Raw genomic sequence first — 16,775 nt, 5'->3', positions numbered from 1 at the left:
CTACCTTAACACCACTGTTCACCATTCATTACAGGGAATAATTGTCCCCCCTTCCTCCCATATATTAATCCCCCTGATACCTGATTCTCCCTCACCATTGACAGCACCACCTTCTTCCCCTCCCATCTCTCTCTCTATCTCTCAGAGACGGACCAGGCACACAACTTCCCTCTCCCAATCCATTATTAAGCAAGAAGGGGAAGAAAGCTTGGAGGAGGAAGGAATGGAGCTGGATGAGCAGGCATTCTTGGAGGAGCTCTTCTCCGTGAGGAGGGACCAGGCCGGCGCGTGGGGGGAGTGCAATGCCATGGGGGACTTCTTCTCCCCGGCCTGCGGCGGGGGAGCCGCCATGGCTGACTGCTTCCAGGAGCGGCACCAGGCCACCGTCAGCGTCCTGCCGACCTTCACTGCCTCCTACGACCACGCTCCGCACCACCAGCAGCAGCAGCATCAGCAAGCGCCGGGGCCGGGCTTCGACTGCCTCAGCGAGGTCTACGGCGGCGGCGTCGTCCCCTTCAATGCCGTCGGGTACGGCGGCGGCGAGATGGGGTTCCTCGACGCGCTGGAGTCCAAGGCGGCGGACGGCGGGCTCGGCGCCTGCAAGGTGGAGCCCGGGCTGCTGGCGGCGGCGGCGGACGGGTTCGGGATGCCGGCGGCGGCGGCCCCCGCGTCCAGGAAGAAGCGGGTCGAGGGCATGCCGTCCAAGAACCTCATGGCCGAGCGCCGCCGCCGCAAGCGCCTCAACGACCGCCTCTCCATGCTCCGCTCCGTCGTGCCCAAGATCAGCAAGGTACTGAAAGCGCATTCCTTTTTTTTGTTCAGCAATCCATCAATCTTGCACAGCGGGGGCAAGAACTAGAGCATCGTTGAGAAATCTGAACCTGTTCTTGGTGTGGATTTGGAGCAGATGGACAGGACGTCGATCCTGGGGGACACCATCGACTACATGAAGGAGCTGCTGGAGCGGATCCGGCGGCTGCAGGAGGAGCTGGAGGAGCAGCAGCCTGACGCAGACACGCCGGCGCCGGCGCTGCTGAGCGTGTTCCGGGAGCTCAACCCGAGCGAGATGCTGGCCAGGAACACGCCCAAGTTCGAGGTGGAGCGCAAGGAGGACGGCCAGGACACCCGGGTGGAGATCTACTGCGCCGCCAAGCCGGGGCTGCTGCTCTCCACCGTCAACACCCTCGACGTGCTGGGGCTCGACATCCAGCAGTGCGTCGTCAGCTGCTTCAGCGACTTCGCCATGCACGCTTCCTGCTCCGAGGTACTCCACAGTAAATTCAGCAGCCGCCATGGCCGTGCATTCATTCTTCTTCAGCTGTCCAAGAATCAGTTAACTGATTCCAACTGGTTTTTGCTTGCAGATGCAGAGGGAGATGCTCAGCGCAGACGCCATCAAGCAGCAGCTCTTCAAGAACGCCGGCTACGGAGGCGGCTGCTTGTAGACCAAGATGCAGTTTAAGCAGCAGCAAGAACAATGATGATAATAAAGTAGCAGTAGGGTTAGCACTAGCAGCAGCAGCAGCAGCAGCGAGAAAGGATCGACCTTTTTAGCAAATCATAACAATGTCGCCGTGATCAAGACTCTCTTCCTCTCCTGTTAACAAAGATCGGCGCCTTTCTGATGAATGATTGATTATCCATCGCCTTTGCTGCACTTTTCCTTTACGAGCCATGTTGCTGCATCTCCTGCTCTATCAGAGAAAGCGAAAGCATCGTGCATCTCAGCTTCAAGTCAATGCTCATGATGTTCTTTGACATGGGTAATGCTGGGCACCAACTGATGCTGAATCATCATGTAAAAAACACACTACCAGTTCTCACAGCAACATCCCTTGCTTTGCATTCCTCAAATCTTCACTGCTGACGATGATGAAGACATGTATATGGTTAGCACAAACTGATACTCAATCATCGTGTAAAAATAAACACGTCTTCACTGATGATGAAGACATGTAAGATTAGCACCAACTGATAACCAATCATCATGTAAAAGTATTAGAACATCTTCACTGATGATGAAGACATGTATAGTTAGCACCAACTGATAATCATCATGTAAAAAATAAGGACATCTTCACTGATGATGAAGACATGGATGACAGGTAGATTGGGACATACGTATTTGATAGAGAAGGCAAGTTTTTTTTTGTCAATTTTCCTTCTATATGTGTGAGATGAGCAAAAAGATTCACCACCTAAGCGGATCAGTGCCTCTTTGTCGTATCTCTTGGCCTTGTTCCCACAAAGAGGGCCGGGACCGCCGATTAGTTAAGCATAATCCTCGAGCTGGAGCTACCCACCATTGACCCCTAATCTATCTACAACCCTATAGTAGACCGGCCGAGCAGACAAAGATCGTGTCCGTTAGCAGCCTGCCAACCTGCCTGCCCAGTTTTCTTCCTTCAGCGATTTCTAGTTGCCCTTACAAAAAAAGGGGGTCTGAATTTTGTAATGCGCCAAGGGTCAGCTATCATGGTTTTGTAATGCCCTAGAGGAAGCACTTTTTGCAGGGCACCACCGACTACCACTTCTTTTTTAACAAAAAAGTTCTGTTTGGCTCTTCTCTTCAGACTCATGCAGAAAGTCGGCCAATCTAAACTCCAGAGTTTGTACTCTTGTTCCAGGCCAAGAACAAGAGCAGCAACCCTTTCATCAGAACATCAATAATCGGATAACAATGCCAGGTTCCAGTATTAAAAGATACTTCAGAAGTAAGAAGAGAATGCCAGGTTCCCTCAAAAAAAAAAAAAGGAGAATGCAACTGTTTGCAACGGGATGGAGATGGATCATGGTCATGGATGGGCGGTTGCTCAGCTTTGCCCATGATATTCCGCTGCTTGAGATGCGGCTGGCAGTTTGACGCCCATGACAACTGCTTTGGATCTCTTCAGTTGGTGGCATGGCTGCATTGGTAGTGCCCATCAACAGGCCATGACCCCAACAGAGAAATACATGCACGTGTTAACTGTCAAATGTCACCAAGCCCAAAATAATCGCTACAAATAGCATGACAATGGTGAAACTTTTTTGCAAATATTAAGACCCAAAAATGTCTCCTTGTATGAGTATGTTCAGTAGCTGACAGCCTAACCAAGCCAGCTAAAGGGTCAGTGACAAAATGCCGCTAGCTGCCTTTTAAACCTATATCTACCTCCATTTCATCCAAGGTCAGGGAGAAGACATACATTAGCAGCGTGTGGAGGGTGAGGAGGGACCTGTTAGAGTGTTAGAACCAGGGCATCCACCAGATGTACATCTTGCCGAGGTTTTTGTGGGAGACCGCCTCGGCGATCAGGCGGCGTGCCTGGCCTTCCACGGAGAGCGGCAGCGAGGGGGCAGCATTGACGCCCACCACGACTCCCTGGAGCCTAGCGGTGATGTTCGCGATGGCCCTCTGCAATCATTCGAAGCGAGAGGCAGTGTCAGAAGAGCGACACGGTTTGTTTACCAGTGCACAAGTATGTACATATATCAGTGGCATCGGTGCTAATGTGCGATGTCAGTAATACCTGCGCCTGTGGGTTGCGGACCTCGCCTCCGCTGGATTTGCTGGTTTTGGTCCACTCTACAAGCGGGTCGTGGATGAAGGTCTCGAGGACGGTCATGAGCGCCTCCTTGTGACCCCTGAGAACCGACAGAGTGATTTCGCAGACCTTCAGAAAGACGCCTTCGTATCCGGTGATGCCCAAGCCGTCGATCATGTTCTGGAATTGCAAAGTTAGCATGCCCATGTTAATAATACTTGTAACAAAAATCAGATTCAGTGTGTTGGATAAGCTGCTGCTAGAAAGAAACTGCAAGACAAGGTTTTATTGCTTACCTGCGTAAGCCTAAACGGCACCACCTCTGGCTTCTCAAGCTGCAAACCCTTATCAAACAGGCAGCTGAAATCGACATGCACACAGTCCCCGGTTGTCGCATCAATAAGGATGTTTTCACCGTGCCTGTCACCAAGCCCAACAATGTGCCCAACCATCGACCAGACTGCAGCAGTATGTGCATATGCTAATCTGGCACGAAACCATGCAGCTGGTTCAGAGAATGTCATCAAGAACCACTTGTGGAAAACTGGGGGGAACAGTGGAAGAATTTTTGTTTTCAGCATCACGTCTTCAGCCATTTTGCTAGCATGGCATTCATCATATAGCCTCTTGATTTGCGAGGTTGTTTTCATCCTATCGTACTTCCCGCAAGTTATGTATATGTCCTGAAGAATATGCCGAAGACCACGCGTGTTGGGCACCCATTCTACTAGTCCACAATCTTCTGTAAGTGGAACCACTGCAAAGGTTCTGATATAAAGCTTTCTCCTGCGGCTCTCAGGAACTTTGGAGAGGAGACGGTTGATCACGGCATTGAACTCCATCATACGTGAATCCTTCCTAAGATCATCCTTCGGTTTGCATAAAAAGGGGCGAGCGACTCCATCACTTCCAAGGAACACGACCTGGCATCCAGTATGATCATGCTTGTCAGTTACCATTAAAACCTAGTGAAGTATGACTAGCTAGTTTTGACCCTTCAAAATGAAAACAAATCATAAACGGGCAAAAGTGTGATTAAATGAGTGCAAAGAAACGATCTGGACCCTGGATAGCTCCCATTCTCCCACACAATATCCAAACAACGACTTGCACCCACAATCCCATGATGTCCACCATCCATAAGAGTTCGTTTGACATCTAGGTATTCAATTCATTTTGTATAAATGAAATGAACTTAGGAATTCATTTCATTTACATTGAGATTCCAATACTACATACTTGTTTGGCTGCCACATAGATTTGTAAATGAACTGAATTCCATATGAAACTGATGCATATTAAAAACATGATCTTTTCCTTAAAAAATATACATGGTTTCAATTCTTGAAATGATGCCAGGGAGAAAATCCAAGTTAATCTAGAGAAATAAAGTCAAGTTGGATATTTTCCAAAAAACAAAGAATAAACACACACAAACTTACAAGATCAAGCACATGTGATTCACAAGATCAACTAATAATCACATAGACTACTAATTAAGTGACTACTGCTCTGCAAATGCAAATTGTGTCTGAATCATGCAACACCTTCAGTGGGCTACGACATCAAACAGCAGCTAAGGTGAGCTACAAAATCAACCTCAGAATCTCACCGATGGCAGCAAGCATACAGAAAGAAAATCTTGGTACTGGAGAAGTAAACATCTAAGCTGATCAGTAGTGGTGATCTATCTGTCTTCCTCTTGAACATCTTCTATCCTGTTCAGTATCTTTTTTTTTTGAGGAATTGTTCAGTATCTTGTTACGATTGGGAAAAATTGATTGGGGGTTCAGTCAGTAGAAGGGAGTGGCCAGGGCTCGCTAACCCACGCAAAACGCCGTCGTCGTCGTCCCTTCTGGCAGGCCAGTGGTGGAGACGCACGGCAGGGACGACGCATCCTGCGCCGTGTGCCGGTGCTGCAGATCAGGGCCGGAATGAGGAGTCTAGACGTCGCCGTCCCTGGGGCTGCAGGTGGCCGAGGGCGGCGGCTGTGGCTGGACCGGTGAGTCCGGGTCAGGGAGGAGCAGGAGCTTCCTCGTCCATGGCTACTCTCGAGGTCACCGGCGACGATGGCGGCGCAGCTCCGGCCACTGGAACACCCCCTGTGGCTTGCAGATCCGCACGCTGCCCTTCCTAGACGTCCTCTTCCCGCGAGTTGGGGAGGATCCATGGCGAGTGTCACCGGCAGGGCAGCAAGATCCAAGGCAGCGATGTGGGGTTTCTATTTTGTTCGGTTGTTCAGGAGGAGATTTCCACACAAAAGACAGGTTGAGAACGGGAATCGACCTAACGCATGGCGTCATTTCAGAGGAATTGTCAAATGAAATGACGCTACAATTTCTCGGCAGCCAAACAGGTTATCATTGGAATTGCCAAATGAATTCCACGATTTTATAAGGAATGCCTAGATACCAAACGAGCTCTAAAGGAATCTAGGACTACTTTCCTACACAAACTTCACTATGTATAGACAGCTGCTGCTCCTCAAACATGTGTAATTATCAAGGCAGTATTAAATATATATGGATGTGCATACCTTCTTTGGTTTCTGAAGAGAAGAAAGGATCTCTGCCTCATCCGCTATTCCAGCTATAGTAGGATGCTCAGATACCGAAAACGGGTGAAAAGTAGATTGACCTGACATATTTGAATCGTACGATGGCAGAGTCACGGTTAGAGACTGCTGGACAGGTAAGATAATTCCTAGTGGCATCATTCTTTTCAAGGAACTGAACTCAGTTGAGATATTTATTGCCTTAGCCTTGGCCTGCCCTGGATGAAAGCACAGCTTAATCAGATGTTCTATTAGAGAAGGAAACTGATTAAACAGTGCAACATTGCCCCCTTCCGACAGCCCTTCTTTGCTGAGTTTAATATATGAGTAGCTGCTTCTCGTCTTGCAGAAACTGTTGACTTTGACACCGCAGCCATCATCCAAAGTGCTTGCTGAGGGTATGCCTGTAACACACACGTGATAATGTATCTGACAGTTTTGACAACATCACCATTCTGATGACAAATGCGGGATATCAATTGGGAGAGCACAGTCAGCCACTGATAAGTTGGTAGATCCCTCGAGGACCCACGAATGATGCTTAACATCTGCAATTAGATGGGATGATCAGATCTTTTAAAAAATTCAAAATAATGAGGAAAATTTACATGTGAAAAAAATTTTACCCTATTATGAACGGTTACCATTCCTCCATTGGAGGAATTGTCATCTCTGATGTATATGTTTCCAAATTCGAAATAAAGAGTAAGCAACCGTGGTAATGCTTGAAAAAGATTCTTGTGTCCTTTGTGAAGTCCTTTTGCATAACATAGTGAGACTGTTGGAAGCAATTCCCACCAAGGCTTCTCTTGAGCTTGGGTACTTAAAGGGCCAGCAGAGCTAGGAGTGACAGATCCAACTCCACCTGTGAATTTCTTATCTTCCTGGCGTTTCCTAGCATCAACAAGTAAATCATCCAAAAACTTTGCCATGCAAAAGAAACCTTTTTCCCATTTTGGCCGCAATTCTGCTACTCTATTGTAGAGACATCTGATTTCCTCGCTCTGTTTTTGCCCTGTATTGTGGATCCATCTAGTATAAAGAAGAAGGGTTTTAGACACATCTGGATTCTCTTTTGATGCTTGTGTTGCAGAGAAAGGTGCATTTGGCAATGCGAGAGAAAGGCTGCAAAGGGAGGAAAGGACAACATTTCCCAAAACCTCCGCAGGCATGTTCAGAAGTGTTTGCTGAAGTTCAGCTATAGCACTATCAGATTTCCGTATATTCCAGAGGTGCTTTGCCTTCTCCATGTGAACGTTAGGAGCACCCGATGCGTCTGCTTCCAGTATTGCACGGTGGGCTGTTTCATAGTGACCAGCCGAACGGCAGAGCTTAGCGTACTGAAGCCAGCAGTTCCCAACTTGAGAATTCATATGACTCAGATTATAAACCATCCGCCGGAAAGCAAGCAAAGGCTCCCTTGCCCACAGAGATGATTGTGTACATCTAAGACGGTTATCCCAGTCTGTTGTTAATTTCAGAAAATTTGGATCATCTGCACTGAACGATTTATCGAGAAATGACTCGTCTCCCAGCAGCGAGTTGAAGTCTTCCAACTCGCACAGCATGTGGAGCTTTACAATGTAGGGATATGCACGCATGTATGAGTCCATGCCTGCTGCAGCCAATGGAACAAGCAATGCTTGCTTGGACTGGGCAATCTTTTCAGCAACCATAAACTGGTCTTTGTTCATCATTGCCTTGAATATCTTAGCAAGACCTATGTCAAACGAAGCACTATTCTCAGAACTGCTGCACACAAGACCTTTGTCTGCCTCAGGTAGGTACTCATCCATGAGATCCCATCTCCCTAATCTCCAAGCTGCTTGCACTCCTTGCATGCACCAAGTTTTCTTATACTGAGGTATTCTGCACACCAAACCATCTACATGTGCAATCATGGCTTGAAGGTGGCACATGTTCAGCGAACAGTTGAGAACATCACAATGTCTGTGGACAGAATCAGGTTCCATTTGCAAAGCATGTTCACATAGTGTTAGCACTTCAGCCCAGTTTCCAGTTTTCTCATTGATGATTAATTGATCTTGTAGACTTGATGATTTCCTCAGATTAGCTAAACCTAATAGACCATCGGGCTCATCCAATCCTCCATATATTTCCATGAGAAAAGAGATGTCATCATCTGAAAAAGTGCCACTATACTCTGCAGCTGGATTAGAGGAACCAGACATCTCTCGGACATGAGATTCAAAATATGCTAGAGCACGAGCATGAGCTTGACATCTAAAAGATGTCTTAGCTAGAGTAACTTTAGGTATAGCAGCCAGCAGCTCCGCAACATTGCTACACTGCACCAGCAATTGATCTTGGCCATCATTTTTCAGTTTACCTGCATGCTTCCCAGCCATGGCATGACTAGACTGGGATAGAGCGATTTCCTGTTTGAGATCATCAACCCATTGCCCAAGATTATCAAGTAAAGTGAAGATCGCCTGAACACAAACCTCACTCTGTCCCCCAGTAATACCATGAACAGTAGCCCCACTACTTTCTGAAGCAGCTGCATTGAGAACAGACAAAATTTCATCGGTGATACTTTGCCGAGCCTCTGGGGTTCCATAGCAAACAGCATTTAAAACCAAGTAGGGTAGAAGATAGAGTGCAGTTGGCATGTCATGCCGAACAATTCCCCGACATGCACTGAAAATACCATAACGCGATCCAGTTGCGTGTGATGTCAACTTTCTAATCCAATAATATATCCATCTTCTAAAAGACATGGTTGGACGGTATATTGGGCCGAGTAGAGCAGCATCACTCACGTTAGGAAGATGAAATCTTGATGTCAAGCACGGTGCAATTATTTCCTTAACATAACTAGAAAAACGTCCCCACAACTTCTGGCCCCTTTTGCTCATTTCACAACTACTTGAATCCTTCCCATTATCTTCGTTGGGTAAAGATTGACAGCCAGCCAATTTCAGTAGCTCTTGAATAGCCAAGGCAGCAGAATCTTGTACTGTAGTGTCAGAAGCAGCTCTGAATGCCCTTGCAAGATGCTTGTGGATCAACTCAAATATAAGATCATCATCTGAACATTCAATCTTAAAGCGCTCACACGAAATCACCTTGAACTTAGCAGGATCAACTGCACCCAGTGCACCAAGACAATCAGCACAAACTAATTTCAATCTCTGGCCAACAATTGTCCTTGATTCCTCAGCACATCCTTTAAGTAAAGCCGTAATCAAAGCGCTAATTACATCCAAATCAGAAATATCTTCACCAATTATAAGGGCGGTAATATTCTCCCGTTTGGCCTTGAATAATTTACTCAACTCACATGCTACCATGTACCTTACATTCAAGCTCTCATGATTAAGACCATCAACAGCATCCTTTAGATGATCTTGCAAAGTCATTGATCCTCTGGCTTCCTGTATTACTTTGTTTACCTCCGACAAAGATGGTAAGCTAGGCAACAACGGCAATTCACGTATGTGCTGTTTAAGCAACTTGTTGTTTTTCACAATAAGTTCTTCCAGGATTTCAACAGTTTTGCTCAGGTGCACAGAAGCACGTTCTTTGCACCTTTCCAGAGATGGAATGAAAGCAGCTACAACTTGGGACATAACATACTTGATACTCGTCGGTGATACCTCAGCCAATTGCTTTATAAAAAAATGTAGCACATCAAGACCATCCATTTGAAGAGCTTCCTTATCAGTGGCAAAAATCAACAGAACCATAATCTTTGGTGCATGTGTACTCAGATAAGGGCCCATCATCTCAACTAACTTCCGTATACGCTGGAGAGCTTGTTTTTGAATTTTTGTGTCATCAGAATGAAGCATCTTCTTGTCAATGCTATTGAGAAGTCTGACAAAATCATTCTTCAAGAACTCAGGAAGGGTGTCATTGCCTGTCAAAATTCTTGCAATATTCTGTATTGTTGGCGAGATTTTTGTTGTCCTGAAAATCAAAACTACATTACAACTCGTTCAACATTATGCCTAATTGTGAGAGAAGTATGTGGACAGCTGTGTCTATGATGAAAAGAGAAGTTACCTTCTATCTGTCTCAGTGTGATCAGATTCTCCAGGAAAACATATGATCTCATCAAGCAGTGTTGGCAAAGCAGCTGCAAATATCTCTTTGCTATCAGTTCCAGTTTCAGTATGATAAAACTGTAGAACAGATGGCAAATGCTTCCCATCTTCATAAAATAGAGCGAAGGAGAGCACTTTAGGTAATGAATTAACAATCAATGGTACTAGTTCAGTGTTTAGATGGTTTGCCAGTTCATGCAGAGTAATAACTGCTTGGTCGCTCTTTGGGTGAGACACAATAAGCTTTGGTATGACTGATGGAACCATTCTCCTAATCAGCTCTTCAGTCTTAATCCCAAAAACAGCCTCAGCAAATTCACTGATCACTGCAGGATGACTCACAAGTCTAGATGACAGATAATCATATAAATTATCTCTAACACGGAAGTTCTTCGAGAGGAAAAGTTCTATTCCTCCTTTGAAACAGTAAGTACAGCATCTGCGAAGTAATCTCGATGCGGTCTTCCTTACAATGGGATCGGGGTTATCAAGCTGAGCAATAAGCAATACAAATGAGCAGAAAAACACTTCTCCTTGAGTATCACTAGCTTGCATAACTGTAGCAGTTGATTCCAAAAGAGTCAGTAGAACGTGAGATTCTCCAGCTTGTGCGAAAGCATGCTTTATTTTGTCCATGAAGTTGACTTCTTTGGTCCCCCCCTTCATTTCCACTTCATCTGAGAACAGAATGTCCATAACTCTGTTTTCCAAGAAGCAGCATACTACAAGAGAAAATGCATCTCTGACATCTTTCATTCCATTAAGCAGTAGAAAATCAATACATTTTAGCCACTTAATTTTCATCTCAAGGAGAACCTCTCTGCTAGAATGTCGCAATACTCGTGGCAAAACTTCAACCATAGAAATGATACATTCTTTGGAAGTCTGTGCATAGAGGAACTTGAAGAAAAGTATGTGGGCCTTCAATATGTTACTTTTCAAGCCAACATTTTCAGCTTGCATTACTGCCATGTCCACAACAGAAATTTGCTCTTTAGCATTGACAGTATTGATATCACACTGAGGGCAACAGAAACCTTTTAAGAGAAGATCTAATGTTGAGACTGGTTGCTTTGCCTTCTTGTCCACGAACAGCTTGCAACTGCTCCCTGCTTTGTCAGTAACATTAGTGGTTCCATTTAAACAAGAGAGGAGGCCAAGTGAAAAGGCAATACATTTCCACACTTGCTCAGATCCTAAATCACCAAACAACCTGAAGAAACACAAGCCAACTCGAGGCTATCAGATCTTGCAGAACTAGGAAAACAAATTAAGTGCAGTTTTGTTAGAAGCAAATGCAGATAAATTAACATTCCTCGACCAAGGGAATGCCTTCAATAATATTTGGTAACCATAAGTCCATAACCTAACCAGAACATGTTTTGTTTCATAAAATGCATAGTCTGAAATCAAGGAAAAGGAAGCATATTTACTTACTCAAGTTTCTTGAACATCACTCCGAGCATCCTAGGACCAGTGTACATTACAATAATGGGTAGTGACATAAGAGCCTCATTTTGAACCTCCGCAGATTCACTATGGGTAGCCAGTTCAAGGACTTCAAGGTAACATTCAGTATTCAGTTTATCGCCAATCTTGGCAATAACTTGTACCATAAGGCATTTTAACTTCCAGTCCAAACATGCTTGAGTGGAAGCATGACTGTCAGACCACATCCGTTTCAGCAAATTAACAAGATCAACATAGTCTTCACCAGTGTCACCAATCAACCGAGCTTCATCTTCAAATAGTCCAGTATCTCCAGGATGAGAGGCTACATAGACATTCGGACATGAAGTGAACAATAAAATTGAAAGAAAGAGAGCTACATGACTACATCATCATGTATCCATGAATGTTAGGTCTGGCCTAAGATCAAAGCTACGAGGCTTATAAGCTTATCCTAGGACAATGGCATCAGTAGATCCCTTATTCATATTTATAACCTTCTGATTCTGATAGGTTCAAGTGCTGCTCTATGTTCTCGATGATTTGATTCAGGGAAGGATGGATTGTTGGGGATGTAAGCATGCAGGGTCTATAAGCTGGGCTTACAGAAACAGCCCATCAAAATTATTTAGTGAGCTACCTTATATAGTGTCCAAGTCATTCCAAGAAGTTGTATTGAATAAGCCTATGCTACACAAGCAAGGATGTAAACACAAAACAGGATTACAAAAACCTCAAAAGGGATATTAAGAAGTAATGCATTTGTTATAGCTAAAGCAACCTAAGATCTCATATATACTTCACATGAGTTGCAACATGGCATGTCAAAAATGCAAAAGGAGAAAAACCTTACATCGGAGAAGCATTACAGTCTGAAGAGCTTCGAAATATAGTAATACGTCAAAGGAAAACAAACATTTCTCGGTTGTCTGCATCAGTCAATAATGGTTAGAAAGTCAAGTTAACAAACGATGACAAACTAAAATCAATTACATGCAGCTTCATGATTTCTGCCTACCTGCTTGCAGATCCAAGGGATCCAGGATAGAACTTGCTTAGAAATTCTAATAAACAGACTTGTCTTTGGGTTTACGCAGAGCGAAAGACAGAGAAGACTAAGCACTTGTATAGCAATCTCAGGCTCCAATGGATAAGCATTATGATTGTCAGGTGATAAGAACTTGATGCATGAGCTTAGTGACAGTTGAAGATCATAGGCATAATCTTTTGCTAGTTTATGTCTTATGCCAGCAGAAGATAATTTAGTCATAGATGAATCAGCAGACGATTGTGATTCTGAAACCTTTCGACGTTTGTAACAAATATTTTCCTGGTTCCGAGCTATTCTTTTCTGGCCCGCTTTTGGCAGGTCAGATATTTCAGATTTCTCATGAAAGCTGCCTCGATCACCTCTGTCCTCCACAGATATAGAACTCTGACCGAATTTGTCAACAACCAGCCAAATGCATTCAGTTAGTTTGCTATAAGGCTTGGGCAAGTACAGCAACTTCAGAAGGATCTCTGGATTCCATACTTGTGGCGGGCAGAATTCTACTATTCTCTTGTATGCATTACACATCGCAGCCTGCAAAAGGTAGCATTAGTACATGGAAGAACCCACAAAAACCAGGGAGATATAGTTGTTAACCTGAAGCTCTGAGCTTCTGCTGGTCTGTACTGCTCTTGCAAAAACATTGACAATATCAGCAGCCGTGGATTCAACAATATAACCAGGACACGAAGAATGCAGAGCATGAAGACAGGCACCCATTGAAAAGTCATAATCTGCATCTCTGCAGAAACGAAATAAACTGTAATGCTACTTGACAATGTTTGTGCACATTCCAATAATATCCAGAACAAAATAAAATCTACATCAAAGTGAGGCTTTTAACATTAGGCACAGGGAACCAGTACAATGCTTGTTGCATTGTATGCTCTTATCTTAAGGTCCTCAATTGTGACTCTTTTCGAGAATACCCCCGTTATGACTAACAAAAGTTTTGGAAAGCCTATATTATGATGCATGCTTTGGCATGTGTTCGAGAAAAAAAATGTAGTTTGACACAAAAAAAAAAGGCTATTGTGTATGAAGCATATCCAGAGAAGGCAAACAGATCAGTATTGTTGTAACAAAGTGAAGGGAAAAGAGTACATAATTCTTGACCAAAAAAGTGCAAATATAATCCAGCATTACAGATTTGCATTCTATGTTTCTTCCAGGTGACAAATTCATTGTCTACATTACTAATGAACTATTTAGAGACTGATTCATGAAATCAAATATTCACCTGTGACAGAATAAAAATGGATTATAATTAGGTAAACATTGAAAAAGTACGTATAGAATAAAAATGGATTATAATAAGCTAATACAACCTAGGATGCCTGCATACTGGTTCTTCTTATCTCATTTGAAGAAATATAAAGAAAACACAGTTCGAACTAAGGTATTATAAGCATTTCAAAAGATAAATATCAGCTGGTAAATATGCTAAACCAAAAAAAAAGCCAAGATCAGCAGAACAAAGTGATCTAGTAAAGCATCTAACTATTACTATCTCATAAATTCCTTTCACATAGTAAAACCAACGTCAGGAATATCTTCACCACCATGTAACTTTTAACTTCTCCAAATAACATCACTGAATGAGTACGATAATCAAGACAGGAGCATACCGGACATTAGAAAGCTCATTAATATCTTGGCTTAGAATCCAAGTGATTGAGCGAATGATAGTTTCCATAGGAAGAATCTCAACAGTCGTCACCGTTGCAACGATCCGCACAAAATCAAAACAAACCTGTCAAGCCAAACTGATTAATCAGTGTCAAAGTTACATAAATCTAACTGCAAATATACGAAGGCTCAAGGCTAACTGCCAACCTTGTGCAGGGATTCATCCCCATAGCAGAGAATAGACCAAGCAGCGGAAACAAATGGCATGGTAACAAGCCCTTCAACATGCAGGGTACCATCTGTAAGGCATTTGTTGATGAGTCTCATCAGCGAAGTGGCAAATGGACACCACCTCATGTCACCTGACAGGTCAACCAGCACGCCAGGCCCATTTTTAGGCTGGAACCTGTCTGGGAGCTCACTAAAAATCGCAGGGGAGTCCAAAATATCTGAGAAGGATCCACAGAGGCACTTAACAAGACATCCACTCTCTGTGTTATTTGATGCTACGTATTCTAGATCTGTTACAATTGACAAGAAATTCAATTTCAATCCTCTCTGCATAACCTAACAAGCTGAAATCGTACAATTTATTACATTGACAGTTGTAACTAATTAAGGGAACAGAAACACAGGCCTTCAACTGCAATCATCAAATCCAAGAAGAACTGCCTGTATGCTTCTCTGTCACCCGTGCGGAGAAGTGAGAGAAGAGACCAAACCGTGTCGAATATGATTGACCTGCAACAGTGGAAGAGACCATCCAGATGTAAACAACATGTAGCATGTGACATAAGTGATATGCATGCTCGTGATTTACACGAATGCCCTGAAAACTAGCACCATTAGGACAAATAAACTAAGCAAACTAAATGTGCAGGTCCCAATTATCCCTTGAAGACACCCAACATTACTAGATCGACACATCTATCGGTTGTTCAAGCAGCCAGCATTTTCCCCTGCGAAGAAACAACCCAGGCCCAACGGGTTTCACTTGAACACGGCACCAACTAAATTCACCCCCATGTCTCACACATATGGAACCAAGCAACGAATCTCTAACATGTGGCTACAACAGAACCTCGCAATCAAATCCTAAAATCCTTGTAATTTTCAGTGTCGGGGGCTATTGGGCTAGGGTTTATAGGGGAAAGGGGGGAGGAAGTGCTTACTGGTAGTCGGGGTCCGCGAAGAAGGGGAGGATGCGGCCGATGACACGGACGACCTCGGCGGGGCGGCCGTTGAAGAAGACCCCGGGGAACCGGCGCGCCGTGTACGTGAGCAGCTTCAGCACCGCAGTGGTCTCCCTCTCGTTCGCTGCATCGACCACAGAATGTCAGTCGGCCCCATCGCCGCCGTCATGCGAGCGACGGGAATGGAACGGGGAGGGGGGAGACGGACCGGTGGGGGAGGGGAGGACGTGGTCGCGGAGGAGGCTGGGGAGCACCTCCCGGAGCTTGGCCTCGAAGTGCGCGGAGGCCGGGCCGGCGGCGGCGGAGGAGGAGGAGCCCGCGATGAGCTCCCGGAGCTCCTTGATGTGGCTCGAGAAGTTCGACATGGCGGGCGGTGGTTGCAGCCGCCGGAGCGGCCGGGGCGGCGGGAGAGGAGAGGGTTCGGCGGCGGCGGCGGCGGCGGCGGCGCTCCGCCGTTTTCCCTCCCTAATTTCGAAACGGATTCCGAGAACGGCAGCGGAGCGCAGCCGTCTTTGCTTTCTTCTTTTTTTTTCTTTCCTTTTTCTTTTTTTTCGGAGAGTTTCCGTCGTTTGTGGGCTTTTGTCAGCTCCTAATGTTGGGCTAAACGAGTGGCCCAATACAAAGACTAGCAACGGACAACCTTCCAATATATCCGACGAATTATTTCCCCTCAAAAAAAAATCCGACGAATTCTTAGAAAAAAAGACCGAACTTCGCATACGCGACATATGGTACTGTGATGTTAGAAAAATTTCTGAGAAGGGGTGGTCCTGCTTGCCACATGTCGCACGGGGAAGGAAGGTGGGGATACCGGAGGAAAGAGGACATGTGGAGGGTAGGGTGAGTTGTCTCAGTTTTCCTTTTTTTTTTTTTATGAAATATCTTGAGAATGGTGAGTCTAAATTACGAACCACTTTCACTTTTGAGACTATCGCATCGAGATCTTCAAAATTATATCCCACATTAATAGGTTTTAGGATAAATACATAGAAATGTCTAAAATATCAGATAAAAATACCATCAGCTCACCAGAGTAGATATTGTCAGTGCACGCATGTGCGCCACTGGCTGTAGGAGATACCTGCACACCAGGGTGCTATTACCAGCGCACCAGGGTGGTACGTCGATGGAAAACTAGCTACCGCCGGCATACCTAGGTGGTGGCAGTGGTAGGGAATCTTGGTTCGTCGGCGGTAGGCCTTTCCCTAGTAGTGCTATGAGATGAGCAAGAAATGTCATCATTGGTTAGCCACTGTGACCAACAAGAAATCTTTACGGTGAAAACGCCGTGCATACGAGACA

The 16,775-nt window shown here is 45.0% G+C and overlaps 2 protein-coding genes across 2 annotated transcripts; one reads left to right on the top strand and one right to left on the bottom strand.

Annotated features, from left to right (window-relative positions):
- Positions 1–223: 223 nt before the first annotated feature.
- Positions 224–1,648, top strand: LOC124701920 (transcription factor BHLH3-like). The gene is made up of 3 exons (XM_047234022.1): positions 224–790; positions 908–1,264; positions 1,365–1,648. The coding sequence occupies exons 1-3, from the start codon at positions 224–226 to the stop codon at positions 1,443–1,445; spliced, it is 1,005 nt and encodes a 334-aa protein (XP_047089978.1). The 3' UTR covers positions 1,446–1,648.
- Positions 1,649–1,988: 340 nt separating this feature from the next.
- LOC124665165 (serine/threonine-protein kinase ATR-like) lies at positions 1,989–15,838 on the bottom strand. The gene is given in 17 exon segments (XM_047202569.1): positions 1,989–3,397; positions 3,513–3,707; positions 3,824–4,450; positions 6,064–6,380; positions 6,383–6,629; positions 6,708–10,014; positions 10,111–11,364; positions 11,589–11,925; positions 12,454–12,529; positions 12,619–13,035; positions 13,135–13,185; positions 13,249–13,393; positions 14,280–14,404; positions 14,488–14,801; positions 14,918–15,021; positions 15,453–15,597; positions 15,682–15,838. Coding segments are annotated over 17 exon segments (7,986 nt in total). The 3' UTR covers positions 1,989–3,229.
- Between the last annotated feature and the right edge of the window lie 937 nt (positions 15,839–16,775).

Source organism: Lolium rigidum, chromosome 1, assembly GCF_022539505.1.
Source record: "Lolium rigidum isolate FL_2022 chromosome 1, APGP_CSIRO_Lrig_0.1, whole genome shotgun sequence".
Classification (NCBI taxonomy): domain Eukaryota; kingdom Viridiplantae; phylum Streptophyta; class Magnoliopsida; order Poales; family Poaceae; genus Lolium; species Lolium rigidum.
Note: the sequence above shows the minus strand (reverse complement) of the source record. Positions and strands in the feature narration are given on the sequence as shown.

Coding starts and splice junctions, on each gene's coding strand:
- LOC124701920 (XM_047234022.1), top strand. CDS start 224: ATGGAGCTGGATGAGCAGGCATTCTTGGAGGAGCTCTTCTCCGTGAGG. Junction 791..907: donor TCGTGCCCAAGATCAGCAAG/GTACTGAAAGCG, acceptor GATTTGGAGCAG/ATGGACAGGACGTCGATCCT. Junction 1,265..1,364: donor TGCACGCTTCCTGCTCCGAG/GTACTCCACAGT, acceptor TTTTGCTTGCAG/ATGCAGAGGGAGATGCTCAG.